The sequence below is a fragment of the Astatotilapia calliptera genome, chromosome 2 (genome assembly GCF_900246225.1).
Source record: "Astatotilapia calliptera chromosome 2, fAstCal1.2, whole genome shotgun sequence".
Taxonomy (NCBI): domain Eukaryota; kingdom Metazoa; phylum Chordata; class Actinopteri; order Cichliformes; family Cichlidae; genus Astatotilapia; species Astatotilapia calliptera.
Window position 1 is genome coordinate 28,615,681 of NC_039303.1, and position 18,876 is coordinate 28,634,556.

The 18,876-nt window shown below is 39.0% G+C and overlaps 2 protein-coding genes across 4 annotated transcripts; both read right to left on the reverse strand.

Moving 5' to 3' along the window:
• Positions 1-403: 403 nt before the first annotated feature.
• Positions 404-7,957, reverse strand: LOC113028335 (hepatocyte cell adhesion molecule-like). The gene is made up of 6 exons (XM_026178533.1): positions 7,909-7,957; positions 4,939-5,259; positions 4,497-4,754; positions 3,990-4,106; positions 3,385-3,559; positions 404-461 (listed from the first exon to the last, which is right to left on the reverse strand). Exons 1-6 carry the CDS (start codon positions 7,955-7,957, stop codon positions 404-406), a joined length of 978 nt encoding a protein of 325 aa, XP_026034318.1.
• A 3,730-nt stretch (positions 7,958-11,687) lies between these two features.
• On the reverse strand, positions 11,688-17,439 carry LOC113036312 (uncharacterized). 3 transcript variants are annotated; one of them, XM_026192585.1, is made up of 6 exons: positions 17,374-17,439; positions 14,053-14,373; positions 13,661-13,918; positions 13,360-13,581; positions 13,128-13,244; positions 11,688-12,097 (listed from the first exon to the last, which is right to left on the reverse strand). In XM_026192585.1, exons 1-6 carry the CDS (start codon positions 17,420-17,422, stop codon positions 11,871-11,873), a joined length of 1,194 nt encoding a protein of 397 aa, XP_026048370.1. In that variant the 5' UTR covers positions 17,423-17,439; the 3' UTR covers positions 11,688-11,870. The 3 variants fall into 3 exon arrangements, with proteins under 3 accessions (XP_026048370.1, XP_026048378.1, XP_026048360.1); XM_026192593.1 differs by lacking the exon at positions 17,374-17,439 and adding an exon at positions 15,089-15,233 and having other exon boundaries at positions 13,128-13,211; XM_026192575.1 differs by lacking the exon at positions 17,374-17,439 and adding an exon at positions 15,089-15,233.
• Between the last annotated feature and the right edge of the window lie 1,437 nt (positions 17,440-18,876).

Consider the following 18,876-nt stretch of genomic DNA (forward strand, 5'->3'; position numbering starts at 1 on the left):
TAAATTTAGACTAGACAGGAAGTGATCATTATCACATGTGACAACTGCTCCAAAGTATCTTAGAATTAATAAATTAAAAAAGTTACATGACACAAGTAAAAACAAACAACAAAAAAGTGTGCAGCCAGGATTTTGGTTTTGTGAAGCAGAAACAGAAATAGTCTAAATGATTCCAGAATATTTGATTTGATTTTTTAATATATGGAAAAGAATAGTGAAAAATACTTTTTCTTTTTTTTGAGTACTATTGTATTCGGGATGCTTTACATATTGCTCTAATAATGTAAAACTTTTATTGACTGCACTTGATCGGATTTCTGCAAAACGTGTGAATAAAGATGAAAAAAGTCAACAGCTCACCATAAGAAACTTACCAACATCACCAGCAGTCCAACCACAGCTTTCATGTCTCCTCTCTCTTCAGTGTTTGTGACCCAGTCAACAGCTGCCTGCAGTCTGTCCTGTCAGAGATCAGTGTCAGAGGAGAATTCATAAAAACTTGACTAATAAGAGCATCATTATATTAATCTTGTTTTTCTGAGTAACAGGCTCCTATAGCAGTGTCGTACTTTGACACAGGATAAAGAAATTGCTGCTTCACTGAGTGAATGGGTTAAATGCAGAGACGAATTTCCCCACGGGGATCAATAAAGTATACATTATTATTATTATTATTACTACATCATTATTAAATTTTACAATAGAAAAAATGATGGTATTTACAGATGTATCCAGAAATGTGTATTTGTGTGTTGGAAATAGAAATCGGAAATACATGCAGCAATTTGTTAAAATGTGCAAACAAATGTTGGGATACCATATTTGAGAAATGTTTTTATTTAAGCCACCAGATGGCACTGTTCCTCTTGAAATGCCCCTAGTCAGGGAAGGAGATAGTGGATAGCTTGCACTGATCCAACATCAACAGTACTGCTGTTCAGTATGTAACATTTTCTTATCAATTGAATACTAAGTAAATACAATTTAGAAATTTTGATTAGTGTAAAGTTTCTAGTGTTGTATGAATTGTTCTGTATGAGTTGAACTGAAACCCCGGCATCATTTTACCGTTGTCACAATGTTATATCAAGAAAACTAGTTTATTCTAGTCAAACTATGATGTATGTATGATGTTTTCCACAGACTGAAGAACAACAATCAATGAAGGAATGGACATGTATACATTTATTTTGTATGAGAGCAGATCACAGGCCTTAACAAGAATCAATGACTAACTCTATTTAATCTGTCAAAGGGCTTATTACAAATTTTTGCTATAAGTAATATTGTTACAGCTTCAGTCAAATAATCAATTAATAAATAAGTAAAGTTAATATTTACTGAAACAAATGAAGAATCTTTATTTAATTTCTTCCCCTTCAGTTTTCTGTACATGTAAATATGACCTTTCAGCGTTCAATTCAATTTTATTTATGAAGTGCCAAAAACAGACAACTAAAAGAGCTTTACATCCTATTGGAGGATACAATAATGTACAGAGAAAACCTCAACAATCAGACAGCCCTCTATGAACAAGCACTTTGGTGACATTTGGAAGGAAAAACTTCTATTTAACAGGAAGAAACCTCAAGCAGAACCAGGCTCGGGCAGGGGCAGCCATCTGCTTTGAGCGTTTGGGGGTACAAATTTTAAACCATAACTTATATTTAACCTCCCAAGATTCGAACTCTTCCACTGCATGCATTTTTAATTTCTCTTTGATATTTGGGCTGATTGGGACCTGATGAATGTAAAAACAAAGAATTACCAGATTTTTTTTCACCTAAATTTTGTTTCTAAGAAAAATGAGAGCCACATATAAGGATATTCGTTTAAAATTTCGATAGAACAGTAGCAGTATAATGTCCTCGTACAATTGAGTATTTATGTCTAAATAACCCAAAATGTGATGTCCACATATGTGGACGCCAGGTCCTAGGAGGTTAAGGAAAAAGTTAGAAGCTGCTGAAGTTCCCTGCTGCCATTAAGAAAAGCCATAAATAAGAGCTACCATCTAACAAATCTTTCATTACATCAACACTGTTAGCTTAACTAATTAAAAATACAATAAAGAACAAACTGAGTCATCTATATTGGAACAGGTTGGGATATCTGGGACAGATATAAACAATGATTAATGTTTGTGAATATATGGACACTATGAAAAATATGTTAAAATATACATTGCTACAGGGTAGGGAAGGGTAAAATATACATTTATCTTTGTCTAGGGAGCTTGGAAAGAATCTTTGAACAGAGGCGGTGGTTTACGACACCAATTGTCTGCCATCTATAATCCAGTTTTGAGATCCCTTCCCAGACGCCTTAATGCACTCACACCCTGGGCCATCTGACCTCAGGAAATCACATGATAGGGTGGGGCTAGGTTTCACAATGAGCTCACCCGAAACCCTGGCTCATTGTGACCCACACATGTTTTCACACCTTGGCTCATGTGATTAGGTAGAGGATCATCAGGGGGTCCTTTGTTCCTCTTTGGGGGGAAACTCCCACTGGATTTATATCTGGGACTCTCCACCATTTGACCTTAGAACTGAAGAAGCTTCTCAGATGAGAGGTGAAATGTCTTTAAGCAACTTAAAGAAGTCCAGACACTTTTCTTTCCAAGCTCCTTAGACTACGATGACCTGGATGAGTGAGAACCTTCAAAGGCTAATTTACTATTAATAATAATGAGTTATTAATTTATTAGTTTTATCCAATATGTTAATTTGTCACAAATACCTTCTAATGACAGGCAGATAAGCCGCTCTCTCTCCACACAGATGATTTCTTTGTGTTTGTCTAGTCTTTGGTCTTCAGTCTCAACATAACTGTAGCGTTTATGTATGTTTGGAAGGAGGCTGAGCTGCTTTATTGTCAATACACTGACAATTTGCACTCCAGATATGTGTGTTAAAGCAGCTCTTAGGTAATTGTTAGTATAAAAAAGATGCCAAGATGTTAAAAATACAACTTCCCAGAAAATGATCAGTATTGATAGTATTATGTCTATAAGAAGTAATTTGATATTGCTTAATCTATAAATTTTAACTGTCCATTGTTTCTCAAGAATTCTTTTTAACACCATGTTCTCTTTTTCTGTGTTGCTGCAGTGAAATTTGTCCAAAAATTCAGTTTTTCAATGTTGCCTTATTTTTCTAACAAGACAAGTTAAAAACTCACTTAAATGATAACAGGAGGAAATCTCAGATCTTTAACAGGATACAAAAAAGAACACAAAAACCCCCACTCATAAAAGCTGTGGTTGAAAAGCTTGTACACTGAAAATCACAATAAATGAGAGATATTCATACATCTTGACAACAAGTCCTCCCTCTGTGGCTCTTCAGTGGTTAGTTTGCATAGAAGCTCTTAATTCACCTGACTTTATGAACTCTGGCATACAAACAGTCGTCTTCTGTAGGTTCAGTGTGCTGAGGCGGCTTTGAAAACCGGACTTGGCCATTCTCCACCTCTGCTGTTTGCTCCACTCGCTTCTCCTGCTGTTTCATGACCTCTAGATTAGCATATGTTACTTCGTGCTCACCTTCTTCATCTGCAAATTAGCAAGAAATGTGAGAAATTGTGAAACTTCTTTGCTTTTTTGATAGGAGTGAAATAAAAATGTTCACTGTTGTGTCTGCTGTGGAAACAGCTGTTTTGTTTTAGCACAAAGACTGGAGATGATGTGAAATGGTTTGTCTGACTCTGATCAAAGTTCACGCAAAAATGTTCCAGTAGTGAAATGTAGTTTTATCTTTGGAGAGAGCTGTTTCTCCTTCTTTGTAGTTATTGTATTAAAGTTAGCTGATCAGCAACAGCCAAAAATTACATTTACATATAACAAATGCATCAATAAACTCAACCTAAAACAGCAAAAACAGTTATTAAACAATGTAAAATGAAGATGTATATTTAACACCAAAACAAAATCCAAAAGGTACACTAACCCGAGCAAGTGACTGAGGAAAAAATAAGTTTTGTACTTTTTGGTTTAGTTGGTCTGTAGTTTTGCGTTTTCCTCTGAGCACAGATGAGCGCTACACCCACAACTAAGTAAATTACAGCTGCTGAGAGAACAACACCGACCAGTGGGAAATATCCTGTTCAAAACAAACAAGACCACAAGTTGGCAAACATACAGTATTTTCTTAATGAAAAAGACAAGAAGGAAGAGGAAAATTACACACATAGATCTACAGAGTTTTTATTTTCCACTTACTAATGTTCCATGGGTCATCACTGCTGTTAGTAGAGTGTTTCTTTGACACTATGCTGGTTTGTGTAGACTCTATTGTTTGTTCTCGTGTAGGTTGTGTTGTTGGTTCAATACACAGAGTGTAATTGTCTTCACGCACCCACCCTGATTTCTGTGTCCCATTGACTAAGGTGCAGTTAATGAAAATGAAGCCTATCGGTAGAAACATATACTTGATGAAAAACAGAATGACCAGAATCATTAAAGTTGTCATTGTCACAGTGTTCTCACTCACCGCAGGTAGATATCCTCTTTTCTTTGGTGACATCACTGACGTTGTTCCTGACTGAGCAGACCAGATGTCCTGAGACGTGCTGTTTCAGAGTGATGATGTTACTCTCATTATTTACAGAAAGGAGCTGAGCATCTGTCAGTGTGCGTCCATCCAGAGTCCAGCTGTACTGAGGACTGTCCCCTCCCTCAGATGAGCAGGACACCCTCATCTCTCCCTGGGACAAACACTCAGAGAGCAGCAGGACAGAGGACACAGGAGCTGAGAGAAACACACAGATGAGTTTATATGTTAAATCAGAATCTTGATCATTCTAAAGTATAAAGAATAACATATAGGCATCCAAAATGTTATAAGATATGCTTTATAGATTAAAATTATAATTTAATTTATAGATGAAATTATAACTTATAATGTTAGCATTTTCCAACAGGGAAAACATTACCTTGAATAAACAACTGTAAAGTCCACACGTCTGATATTCTTCCATCTGAATCAAAGGTTTGAAGGGTATAATTACCACTGTCATTTCTTCTCAGGTTATTGATCCTAAATGTTCTATAACTGGAATTAAAGGCAGAGCTCCTTTCTGTGATATTAGGAATCACCTCATTATTTCTCACATCTAGTATTTTTAATGAATTCTTTAACAACTGGTATCTCGACATTTCTGAGGTGCTGTTCATCAGCTGGATGTCCACAGTTCCTCCCAAAGCTCCATAACACTGAACTCCATCCTGTCTGCCATCACAGTGAGTTTCCACACCTGCAAATAAAACAAATGTAAAAAAACATAAATTATTATTTTAGGTGTTCAAATAGTACTTTTTTGCTTATCTTCTGTCTGTTTCAGTGCCAGAGGAGAGATGGTGGCTTTAATGGACAAAGGGTCTTAAATATAGAGCCTTATGCAGGAGGAAAAGAGGAATACCTCAGAGAACATTCATGCAGATGGTAGGTGTGACAGAAGAGGATGCTGTGGATAGGGTGAGATGGATGCTGTGGTGACCAAGCTGAAAGAAGAAGAGTAGTTGGAGCTTCTTCTTAGTAAGAATAATGAAACTCGTTTTTTGGCTGTATGGTGTACAGCTTCTACCTAGCTTCAAAGCATATTGTTGAAACACCGTGAGGAGAGCTGAACAGCCTACCATGGGAGACTACAAAAACATAAATAGTCCATCTACAGCATCTATGCATGCTCACCATTCAGCCTCTGCTGATCCAGTCATCAGCTATTAAACCTCAAACTCATCAAAAGAAATGATCAACTTCAGAAATAAGTTTAGGTGACAAAATTTAATAAAATAAATGATTTTTCATTGCCCTTCACAGTCAAATAACACTAATACTAATACTAAAACTACTACTACTACTAATAATTATAATACATTTTCAACCTCTACATAAGATTCCAGATTACAGAAGAATATGTAAAAAATTTGAAATTGTACTGTTGGAAATATTAACTCTGTCAGATTAGTCTTTAACGGCTTGACAAGAGTTCAATTTGGATATTTAACAGTCAATGTTTACAAAAATTAAATATCAGGTTTTTATTTCTTTTTTCTTATATTCCACTAAAACATTAACACAATACACAATGCAGCTACGCTAATTTTGACCTTTTATTGTTTCATTTTAAAACTTAAGCATTTTAGAAATAACACTACTTTCAAAAAATCTTTTCTACAAATGATGGCACCCTGGTGGTGAATAATAACAATGCTACTTCAGACTTCATTGACAAACTTTCACACCTTTGTTGCATTTCTTACACTTACCTTCCTGTACTGTCATAATTCAGTTCTGTGCATTTTTATTTTTATAGCATAAAATCACAAAATATGCCACCTCCACAAAGATGAAGGCCTCGCAATATTAGAGAAACCCACTATTAACATATTAAACTGCATTCAGGTATATTACTCTGTTTGACTGACATGATCCGTAGTGGGCTAACAACCCTCACGACCACTGGGATAGCCACCATCAGGGGTTTATTATATTGGAGTCTCCACCAGCTGTTCTAAAACTGAAGGAACATTTTGGATGAGAGGCGAAAAAAAACTTAAAGAAGACCATTTGTTTTATTTTACAATGACCTGGGTGGACAGTACAATGGCAAGTGTTTCATTGTATACTCCGTTGTAATAGCAAAATAAGCTATATCTGATTTAAAGAATTCAATTTTCTAAAAGCAGACATCACTGATGGGGTTCATTTTATACTCCTGTAAGTTTTTTAAGTTTTGTGTAATGTTTTGGGTGAATGTTTGGTGGCTTTCACCCAGTGCCATTCAGGACAGGATAAGTTACAGTCTTACATTTTTGTTTTATTATAGTTTTATTGGATGATGTGAAAATGTGCTCCAATACTGGACTTGATAACACAGCTGGTACATGTGCAAAAAAAACCAAACAAACAAACAAAAATCAACCCCCCCCAATAAACAGAATACTATAACAGACTGTTTATTGGGGGGGGGGGGGGGGGGGGGGGGTGATTTTTCTATGTAATCACAAGGCAGCTTTAACACAAACTCCTCTACTTAACACAGATGTAAACTTGTACAACCTACACTGAGCATGTTTCCTGTTAGTGATCAGTTTCAGACAAGAACACGTAAATTTAGACCAGACAGGAAGTAATTTACTATTACATTTGACATCTGCTTTCAGTATCTTAGTATAAAACTACTTAAAGCAGTTGTCAGTACTCAATATCATCTCATTGGTACTAAGAATTCCAACCAAATATTGAACTCTTTGTCCAACTTAAAATCATCTGATTCATTCCTGCTCTACATTCAGGTGAAAATTTTATATCCTTCCAATTTTGTTTTTGAAAATAATATTTTTCGCAGATTGTGTTAAACCTCAACACTGAAATCATGGCAAAAGAAGAAAACATTAGCAAGATTGTTTCCACTTTTTCTATTAAGACAGTTGATATGGAGAGTTCAGTAGCCAAGATGAAAAGCTAAACTTTAACATATAAAAATCAAAATGGATCTAAAAGTGACATGACAACGATGCCATGAAAACAAACAAAAAAGTATGCAAAGAGTAAGTTGGTTTTGTGTTGCAGAAACAAAGAGAAAGATACAATTGATTCGGAAATGTGTGCACAACCTGCCATGGACTGACAACCTGTCCAGGATGTACACCACGTTTACCTCTACGAAAAGCCCTGCTTGAGAAATAGATGGATGTATGAGATGCATGCGCACATATTTTTTTTCTGAATATGGAAATGCATTTCAGTATTTTAGTATTTGAGATAATTTTTTATTTATCAATAAAGGATAATTTAAGACTTTTATGCGCACTTTTATGTGCACTTCGTCTTATTTCTTCAAAGCAAGTGATTAATCATTTAAAATAAAATTTTAGTGGAAAAACCTTAAAAAGCTCACCATAAGAAACTCTGACCAGCAGCACCAGCAGTCCCACCACAGCTTTCATGACTGCTCTCTGTTACGTGTCTGTCACCCAGTCAGCAACAGCCTGCAATGCATCTTATTAGAGATCGTCAACAGAGGAGAAAGAGTGAAAACTTCAACCAATAAGAACATTGTTATAGTCATCTTTATTTTTCTCTGAGGTGTAACTGAGGGGCTCTCATTTTACTTCCACTTTCATCATACCATAACTGGACATTTCTGAGCTGAGGAGAAGAAACCGATCCTTATAAGTACTCAAACAGAGAGCTGTTCTTTGTAAGACGATGCATCTCTTCTGCATATGTTTAAAGTGTGTCGTCACCTTAATAAAGACTTTTATGAAGTCAAAACTCACTATCGTTACAGTTTTGGCCAAAGTTTGTGTTTTATACTTGTTGCTTCAGTTTTCAATTAGATTGTTGTTTACATGTTTATGATATAGTGACAATGATCTTTGACTTTTATTTAAAAGCTAAAGGCAAATAAAATGTTGCAATCTGTTAAAATATATTAATAAGTCACCATATGTATTTATATATGTACACATATACACATGAAACAGAAAAAGAAAGCGAGAGAGAGCAAGAGAGTATCACTGATACTTTTTAAGACCTCTGGAAATCCTGGCGAATATTTGCTAAATCCTGCTTTTAAATGAGAAAGCCTGGCTTCTTAGGAGCCAAAATATAAAAAAGGGGAATGACATGACTTTTGTACATTAGTTTTTATTTAGCATTATGAGTTGTTTTTTTTTTTTCATTTTACAAATTACAGGTTGTATGATATAAGCCCCATCCATCTGTCTATTTTCTATTATGACATGTATCAGACTGTGTCAGAGTTTTTGTCTGTAATGTATTGGAACTATAGCCAGCCTGACTTGGCACCTCTGGAGCTTTGATGACCTGCACACCTCAAATCTGGCTGTGTCGAGTCCATCAAGAGAATAGTTAATTGGCAGAGTTCTGCTGTATTGAAGTTTGCTTTTGTAGGTCATTAATATGAAATTAGATAAACACTGTGTGGTGGGGCGTGGTCTGCGGGGCCGTGCGGACGCACCTGCACGGCATCCGCAATCACGCCCGCCGTGTTAAAACACGGGGACTCAGGGGTTGGTGGTGGTGTGGTGTGACGTGAATCAAATAAAGTTGGCGCTGAACGTCGCTCCGTGGTCCCGCCGTGCCTTATTCATGCCACATTGGTGCCGAACCCCAGGAGGCGGCATGGCGGGTACCTACCAGAGCCAGGAAAGGAAAGAGCTGGCCGAGAGGGTGGCCGAAATAGCGGCCACCCAGCGGAAGCAGGCGGCGGAGGTGCGTCGCCAACAGGAAGAGCTGCGGAAGGAGAGCGAACGCCACCTGGGGAAGATGGCAGAGCTGGCAGCGCTGCTCTGGGCCTGGGCGCCACCCCCACAAGTGTGTCCCGAGGACAGTGAAGCGGTGGAGGAGCCGTGTGGGTCACCTCGGCAGCCGGAGGTGGTGGACGAGCCACGCGGGGGTCCGAGCCTGCCGGAGGAGGAGGAGCAGCCGGGTGAAGGGCTGCTCCTGCCGGGACCGGTGGAGGAGCCGCTCCAATCGGAGGCCGAGGACGAGGCGGGCGAGGGTCTACACCTGCCGGAGGCAGAGGAGTCGCTCCACCCAGAGGTGGGCGAGGGGCTGTGCCTGCTGGGGGCGGAGGCGCAGTGCGGGGAGCCGCTCCAAACGGGAGTGGCGGAGGCGGTGGCGGAGCAGCTGTGCGGGGAGACGGAGGTCCCTGCTCCAGGGCAGCCTGTGCAGCCGGAGTTGGAGGCAGAGGAGCGGGACAGCCCCGCTAGGCCGGGGATCGGCGGGCTGGCTAGTCCAGCCTCGCTGCCACCAGTCGATTCTGCGCGCCTGACGTCTGCCCAGCCGCCTGTGTGCAGGAGCTCACGGCCATGCCTGTGGGGCCGTGTCCGCTTGCTACGCGGCCGACCTCCGGACCAGCTTCGCCGTTGCCGCTGGATGCGCGGGCGGCCACCAGAACGGACGCTTCCCCGTCGCTTGGTCAGGGGCTGGGGCGCCGATGTTTAGGGGCCGAGTCTCGCCCCAGTTCGCGGGGGGGGGGGGAGTAGGTTCGGCCAGATTGCTCCCCGGCCTCAATCGGGCGATGGGGGTATGTGGTGGGGCGTGGTCTGCGGGGCCGTGCGGACGCACCTGCACGGCATCCGCAATCACGCCCGCCGTGTTAAAACACGGGGACTCAGGGGTTGGTGGTGGTGTGGTGTGACGTGAATCAAATAAAGTTGGCTCTGAACGTCGCTCTGTGGTCCCGCCGTGCCTTATTCATGCCACACACTGAAAGGCATGTCTTTACTGATAATACACCATTAGCATCATATTTATTGTCCCGGAGAGCCTGGAGACTATCCCAGCTGTCTTAGGGCGAGAAGCAGGGTACACCCTGGACAGGTTGCCAGTCTGTCACAGGGCATGAATCTGTTTACTAACAGGACAGCTACAAACAGGCACAACCTGTTTGTAGCTGTGCAAAAGAAGCTCAGCTGAGAGCTGCCTGCTGAGTTGACAAAGAGTGAATAGTGATGAAGCTTTGTTTTGTCTGTATGTCATTCAATTAGCAGTCTCTATTATACCCTCACTGGCTTGCTGAGTGGAAAAGATGTTTAAATGCATGCCACCAGATGGTACTGTTCCTCCTGTAGTGCTCCTGTGAGGGCATGGATGCTGGGAAACTGTGCAGAGACAGTCCTTAACATTATTCTACTTTTTAAAGTACTGAAATATGGATATTTATTAAGTCTCAAAAGCTCTTTTTTTTTTTTTTATATGGAGGATGAATGATTTCCTCTTAGTCACACATGAATTAGTTTTCTTTTTGAACGCTTGAATGATGCATTTCAGTCACAGTGATGCCCTCTGCACACAAACAAATACATCTTTACAAAAACACAGTCAGACAGGCTGAAACCACAAAAGTACAAGTTCTGCTTTGGGTAAAAATATGCCAATATTACCTTTACATGATGACAATTGTGGTTTTGTTTACTTTTTTGTTTGTAAGTTAGGAGACTTCTTGTGATGGCTGACAGGATTGGGATGAAGTGTGAACATTTACCTAGAATTCTTTAAAAAAAGTTAAAAGAATTCATTAAAAATACTAGATTTAAGAAATAATGAGGTTATTCCTGATATTATAGAAAATAAATCTCTTTTTATCCCCCAGTAATGGAACATTTAGGATCAGTAATCTGAGCAAGAATGACAGTGGTAAATATTAATGTAAAATCTTTTATTCAGTTAGAAAATCATCAGTCAAGTTTAACATTTAAATTAAACACTTTTTGAAAAAAAAAAATATATATATGATATATCTCACACAATACCAGATATGTGTATTTTGCACTTTTTCATTAACGACTACAAAGAAATCAGATCAAAAGACATCTGGGTGTGTTTCTCTCAGCACAGGGTACAGGATGATTGTACTGTGGGAACACCAAGCGGCAGAATAGTCATTCACAAGTGGGACACAAATATTTTGGTGATAAAATAAACGAGGTGGCTGTAGCAGAGGTGGTAGAGCAGGTCATCCACTGATCGGAAGGTTGGTGGTTCGATTCCTGGCTTCCCCTATCTACATGCCAAATATCCTTGGGCAAGATACTAACCCCAAATTGCTCTCAGATGCATCCATCGAAGTATGTGAATGTTAGCTATGAAGCACTTTGTGTGAATGGGTGAATGCACAAGTTGTGTAAAGCGCTTTGAGTGCTCAGATGAGTAGAAAAGCGCTATATAAGAACCAGTCCATTTACCAAAACAAATATAAGCTCCAATAGATGTACTGATGTTCTGTTGTGATAGAGAAGTGCAGTGAAAGTAAAGAAGATCCATAAATCAATATGAGCTTTGATGGTTTGTATTTTTCTGAATCACCTGAAGCATCTTGACATCACCGTCTCACTCTGTTGTGCAGTATGTATAAAAGCAATGATCACTCAAATCATCTGATTTTTGAACATTGGCATACAAACAGTCATCTTCTGTAGGTTCAGTGTACAGAGGTCGCTTTGAAAACTTGACTTGGCCATACTCCACCTCCACCTCCGATTTTTGCTCCATTTCCTTCTCCCGGTGTTTCATCACCCTGACATCAGCGTAGGTTACTTCCTCATCATCTTCTTCATCTATATTGTAGCAAGAAGGAGTAACACAAACATATTATTACAGTGACTGAGTAGTTTGACTTTTCACAAAACTTAGATCGTGAAGGACCTCAGCCATCCCAACAACAGACTGTTCTCTCTGTTGAGGTCAGGAAAGCGATTCCGCTCCCTGAAGACCAACACAGAGAGACTGAGGAGGAGCTTCTTCCCGCAGGCGATACGGTCTCTCAATCACACAGTACTGACCCACACATACAGTTCTTACACACACACTGGACATTCTGGACATTGTTTTCACTTCATCACTTAAACCACTTTAAGCATATTTGCACTGCACAAGACATAATGTGGATTGCACAACACTGGTCACTATATTCTTCATTTCCAGTTAATACTTGTACAGCTGCTGTTATTGTGTATATATTTATATTTCTTCATACATTCTTATATAGTTCTATACTGTGTATTGTGTTGTACCGTTATTTTATTTTCAACTTTAATTTATATATTTTATCTTATTCTTTCCCAGTTAAATTTACCCTTCATTCTAATTTGTGTTGTACAGTTATTTCATTTTTAACCTTAATTTATATTTTATTCCTTCCTAGTTAAATTTACCCTTTTTAATTTTTCATATTTATTTCCTATCTTATTCATAGCCTTTTTTTTTTTCTTTAGGTCACGAGCAGTTGTCTAAGCATTTCACTACATATCGTACTGTGTATGACTGTGTATGTGACAAATAAAATTTGAATTTGAATTTTATTTTTTATAAGATTTAAACAAAAGTGCTCAGTCCTGTTTCCTCACATTTCTCATTACTGTATTAAAGCCAGCTGATAAATGATGCACTCAAATTTTACTGACATATGCCAGAATTAAAAACTCTTGGCAGCAAATCAAAAATGTAGAGGTAGAGGCTGGTGAGAAACAATATTTGTGTGTATTTCTGTAAATAAAATCAAAAGGATATTAAACCTTCTCGAATCTTAGAAAAAATGTAAGAAGGCAGTCTGAGCTACATGAGTAAGAACAACAGGAATTTTCTTACCTTTTTGTTTTGTAGGTTTGTTGTTTTGCTTTTTTCTCTGAGCCCAGATGACTGCTACACCCACAACTAATAAAATTAGGAACGCTAAGAGAACAGCACTGATCAGTGACAAAATACCTGTTTTAACAGGACACAAAACCAAACCATTCAGAAAACACTTTTTTATTAAGAAAGAACAAATTCGAAAAGAACATTAACAGATCTACTGTAGTAGAATTAATTTTCCACTTACTAATGTACCACAGCTGAGCACTGCTGAAAGCTGGACTGAGGATATCATTCGGGTTTTCAATTGGCACTCTGTCAGTCCCTTCAGTCACAGCAGTTTGCGTGATCATTTTAGGGTCTCGTGTTAGTTGTGTTGTTGGTTTAATACACAGGATTTTATTGGCTTCATGCACCCACCCTGATATCTGTGTCCCATTGACTAAGGTGCAGTTAATGAAAATGAAGCCTGAGAGCAAAAACAGATTATGTATGTAAGAGAAAGTGACCAAATGATCATATTTGTGATTATCACAATGTTCTCTCACCACAGATAGATATTCTCTCCTCTTTGGAGACATTACTGATGTAATTCCTGACTGAGCAGACCAGACGTCCTGAGACGTGCTGTTTCAGAGTGATGATGTTAGTCTCATTATTTACAGAAAGGAGCTCAGCATCTGTCAGTGTGCGTCCATCCAGAGTCCAGCTGTACTGAGGACTGTCCCCTCCCTCAGAGGAGCAGGACACCCTCCTCTCTCCCTGGGACAGACACTCAGAGACCAGCAGGACAGAGGACACAGGAGCTGAGAGAAACACACAGATGAATTTTGGTAGTATAACAGGATCCTGGTCATTTCTTGTTATTTTAAATGAAGAACATATATGCTGCTATTAGATGTATATCTATTCTTAATCTCCGAACAGGGAAAATAATTACCTTGAATAAACAACTGTAAAGTCCACTCGCCTGTTGATCTTGCAGCTGCATCAAAGGTTTGAAGGGTATAAATACCACTGTCATTGCTGCTCAAGTTGTTGATCCTAAATGTTCCATTAACGTGGAAAATGAGAGATCTGTGTCCTATGGTATTAGCCTGAACTTGTTTGTCTGACACATATAGTAGTACTAATGAATTCTTTAAATATTTGTATTTATGTATTTCTGAGGTGCCGTTCATCAGCTGTATGTCTATACTTCCTCCCAAAACTCCAAAACACTGAGCTCTATCCTGTCTGCCATAACAGGGAGTTTCCACACCTGCAAAAAAGAAAAAAAAATTAAAGTCAAGAAAATAAAAAAAATAATATCACAGTTTTGAGAGCTCAGTCTCTGTTAGAAGGTAAACATTTGCATCTGCAGCATGCAAGTGTTAACCTAAATCAAAAATAGCACTTTTGTGGCTACTGTGTGTCTGTCTCAGTTCACAGTATGCAAATCATTTAGTATTTGCAGATGCATTATACAGGTTTGTCACTGAAAGACAGTGACGTTTCAGCTGATTTGTTTTTTGTAGAACAGCTGCTGTAGCTTCAGTATTCTGTTGTCCATGTTTTAAATGCTGCAATTCGTCTGTGCCTTTTTACAACAAAAGAAAAGAAACGAAAAAGAAAAAAAGCTCAGTAATTATAAAATTGTTGTTTATAAAAGAAGTTGTTACCTTCGTTTGTGAAGAAGACCCTAATAATTTTAAAATGATTCAAAATACCTAATATTAAAATGTGTATTTTTGCCAGCATAGTGCTATGTCCAATCTACTTTTTGATATGCATATTTATATTTAAATAATATTTAATCAGTTTGTCTGCGTTTACTTTACTTAAATAATATAGCAACTGTTAATGTGTTTAACAAGCCCTCAACTGAAAAAAAAATACATGTTTCATTAGCTGTAGTGGATCCCGTAGCCACAAAACATAAATAAAATATAGAAGTTAACATTGAGGCACCACATGGAAAAAGTTTAGTAGCTCACCATGAGAGACTCCGAGCAACATCAAGAACAGTTTAAATACAACTTCCATGTTCTGCATTTTTATCTCTTTGTCTCTTAAGCGTGAACAGGTCTCAATATATCCTGTTAGTGATCAGCCTCAGAGGAGAACGTGTGAAACCGTTGAGGTGAGGTTTTACTGAAGTTAAAATTATCTTTTTACATGCTGAGAGGAAGAAAGAAAGAGGTATCAGTTTTTCTTCCTCTTTTAGCCTTCAAGAAAAAAGATAATCCAGATGAGATGGACTGAGAGGGAGAGGGAACAATTTGTCATTCACGCTAAACAAGGTTTGATTAAGACAAAAAGTAGTCAAGTGTTAACAGAAAAATAAATATTTACAGAAATAAATTTACATGAGAGAATAATCATAAGCTACACACAGTTAAACCAAACTGGGCTTGAGTGTTTACTATTTGATTTTAACCTAAACGTCAAAGTAATACTACTATGTCAGAACTATTTCTTTAACTATTGGCAGCCCCTAGTGGTAAAGAAGTTTCTTGTTGTTACAGCATTAACTTTCACTGGATATAAGGGGCTGAGCTGAACTTCTAACAAACAACCAAACACCACAATTCCACCTCTGCCAAACGTTACACTTGGCACATTGCAGTCAGACAGGTAGAGTTCTCCAAACACATACTAATCCATCGGATTGCCAGATGAAGAAGGGCGGTTCGTTACTCCAGAGAACATGTCTAATGCTGTAGAATATAGTGGCACCATGCTTTAAACCACTTCATCCGACTGCTTTCATTGTGTTTGGCGATGTAAGGCTTGGATGCACCTGCTCAATCATGGAAACCCATTTTATGAAGCTCTCTATGCTATTGGAAGGTCACACAAAGTTTGGAGGTCTATAACAGAAAGTTGGTGACCTGTGCACACTGTGCACCTGATGAACCTGTGCTGTGATTTCACATGAAATATCATTTTGTGGCTGAGTTGCTGTCATTCCCAATCACCTGGACTTTTTTTAAAATCAACTGACTGTAGAATATTTACTAGTGAGAAAATTTTATGACTGGACTTGAAAATTGGCATACTATTACGATACCACGCTGAAATTTACTGAGCTCCTAACAGTGACCCATCCTTTCACAAATTTTTATACAAGCAGTCTGTATACCTAGGTGCTTAATTTCATACACCTGTGGCCATGGAAGTGATTGTAGCTTCTGGATTCAAGGATTTTAGTGGGTGAGTGATATATATCAATAGCAATATATCCTTCAAGCTTAGGCCTCTACCAGAAACCTGGGAGTTTTGAGCATCCTGTGAAGTATCTTTGCTGTTCCTACAACTGTGCTCATTTGGTAATCTCAGATGACTAATCCAGGAATGACATTGTGATCCCCTAACTGGCTGTCACCTTCCGCATCTTCCACCTTCCCCATTATCTTCACCTTCTACATCGTCTCTAGCCCTTGGTATTAATTTAGCTTCTTGTGTTCCAATCCTTCTGATCTTTCTATAGCTTGGTTTTGCTACATCTATCACTACGGCCGCCTTCTTCTTACAGGATGCCCAACACTACAGTGTCTGATTGGTTAGCCATCACCAGTTTGTCTGTCTGTAAGGACATCACACGGGATCTTAGCTTGGTCATTCTCAACAACTTATAGCGGCATATACCATTTTGACCTCCAGGCCACACTCAGGATAGATATTTCAGTACCCTGTGCCAGGCACTATGTTATGGCGTATCTCCAACCTTGGTGAGCCTGTTCTAATAAAGAGTCTCATTTATTAGTATCTCTGTGGAAACATTCTTACTGTACTCGAAAAATGACAACTTCACAGTAGTCAGATACCTTCAACATGTATCATCATCATCACCGTATCATCACAGTGTCCATTCATACATCATTTAAATCTTAAAATGCTTTTTGAGATGTTTTGTTTGTGAAACTGATGGTTTTAATGTTAATATATATCAATGTCATTTTCAGTATTCACAAAAAGGCACTACATGTGTACAGGTTGTAATAAAATAAGTTTATACAGTGCTGTTGATTCACACTTTTCTGAACTCATGCTTTTTCCTCACACTTTACTTAATTCATTAGAAATAGATGGAGGTGTGAAATGCATGTGTACACATTTAATATGGAAATGCTTTTCAGTATTTTAGTATTCAAGATTATTTTTAATCAATAAAGGATCATTTAAAACTTTTATTGCGTGCACTTTGTCTTATTTCTGCAAAGCATGTTATAAATCATTTAAAATAAAGTTTTAGTGAAAAAACCTGAAACAAACTCACCATGAGAAACTCTGACCAGCAGCACCAGCAGTCCAACCACAGCTTTCATGACTCCTCTCTGTTACGTGTCTGTCACCCAGTCAGCAACAGCCTGCAATGCATCTTGTTAAAAATCAGCAACACAGAACAATGTGTGAAAACGTTAACCAATAAGAACATTGCTATAGTCATATTAACTGAGGAGCTGTCATTTTACTTCTGCTTTCAACATTCAACAACTGGACATTTCTGAGCTAAAGAAAGGGGAAACATACTGTATCTTAAGTACTGAAACAGAGAGCTGATCTTTGTAAGACAAAATTGTATAACCACAGCCACATCTGTTCTGCATATGTTTGAAGCGTGCCGTCACCTTAATTTAATCATAAAATCGTTACAGTTGTTTCCAAAAGTTTTGTCAGTGGCACACATTTTGTGTTTCTTGCTTGTTACTCAGTCTTTAATTAGATTGCTGGTCACATATTTATGTACATGTCACCATGATCTTCCCCTCTTGCCCCTGTGGGTGGTCTATCCTTCAAGCTTGCGTCCTCTACCAGAGGCCTGAGAGCTTGAGGGTCCTGCACAGTGTCTTAGCTGTTCCCAGGACTGCGCTCTTCTGAACAGAACTGTTGTTCCTGGGATCTGCTGGAGCCACTCGCCTAGCTTGTGGGTTATTGCACTGAGTTCTCCGATTATCACTGGGTCCACTGTTACCTTCAACCCTCCACATCTTCTTGAGCTCTTGTCTGAGCCCTTGGTACTTCTTCAGCTTCTTGTGTTCCTTCTTCCTGATGTTGCTGTCATTCAGTATCACTTTGTCTTTCACTACAGTCGTCTTTGTCTGCTTGTCTACCACCACTATGTCTGATTGATTAGCCATCACCAATTTGTCCATCTGTACAAGTCCCACAGGGTCTTAGCTCAGCCATTCTCCACCACTCTCGCTGGTGTCTTTCATTTTGACCTCAGGACTTCCAGGCCATACTCGGCACAGATGTTTCTGTATACTATGCCGGCCATGTGGTTATGGTGTTCCATGTATGCCTGCTTGCATCTTGGACAGGAACATCTCTAAAAAGCCTGCACCTGGGGTCTTGCATGGTGTGATAGACCCCAGCCTCTATGGATCTTAGAGCTTGTTCCTGAGCTGCCATGATTAGTGCCTCTGTTCTGTCTTTCACTCCAGCTTTGTCTAGCCACTGGTACGATTTCTGTATGTCAGCCACTTCATCTGTCTGCTGATGGTACATACCGGGCAGGGGCACTGTCCTTCCATGATGGTTCCTCCTCTTTCTTGGGTTTCTGCTACCTGAGGTATTTGCTGAACATTGTGGATGTTTGTTGTCTCACCCTGGACAACAGTTGCCTCTAGGTGTTTTCTATTGTGAGGAAAAGACCCAAGAAAATTACAAATAAAACAGCCAAAACTCTAACAATCATGTGACCCTCTATGAGCAAGCACTTTGGAGACAGTGGGAAGGGAAAACTCCCTTTAAACAGGAAGAAACCTCCAGCAGAAGT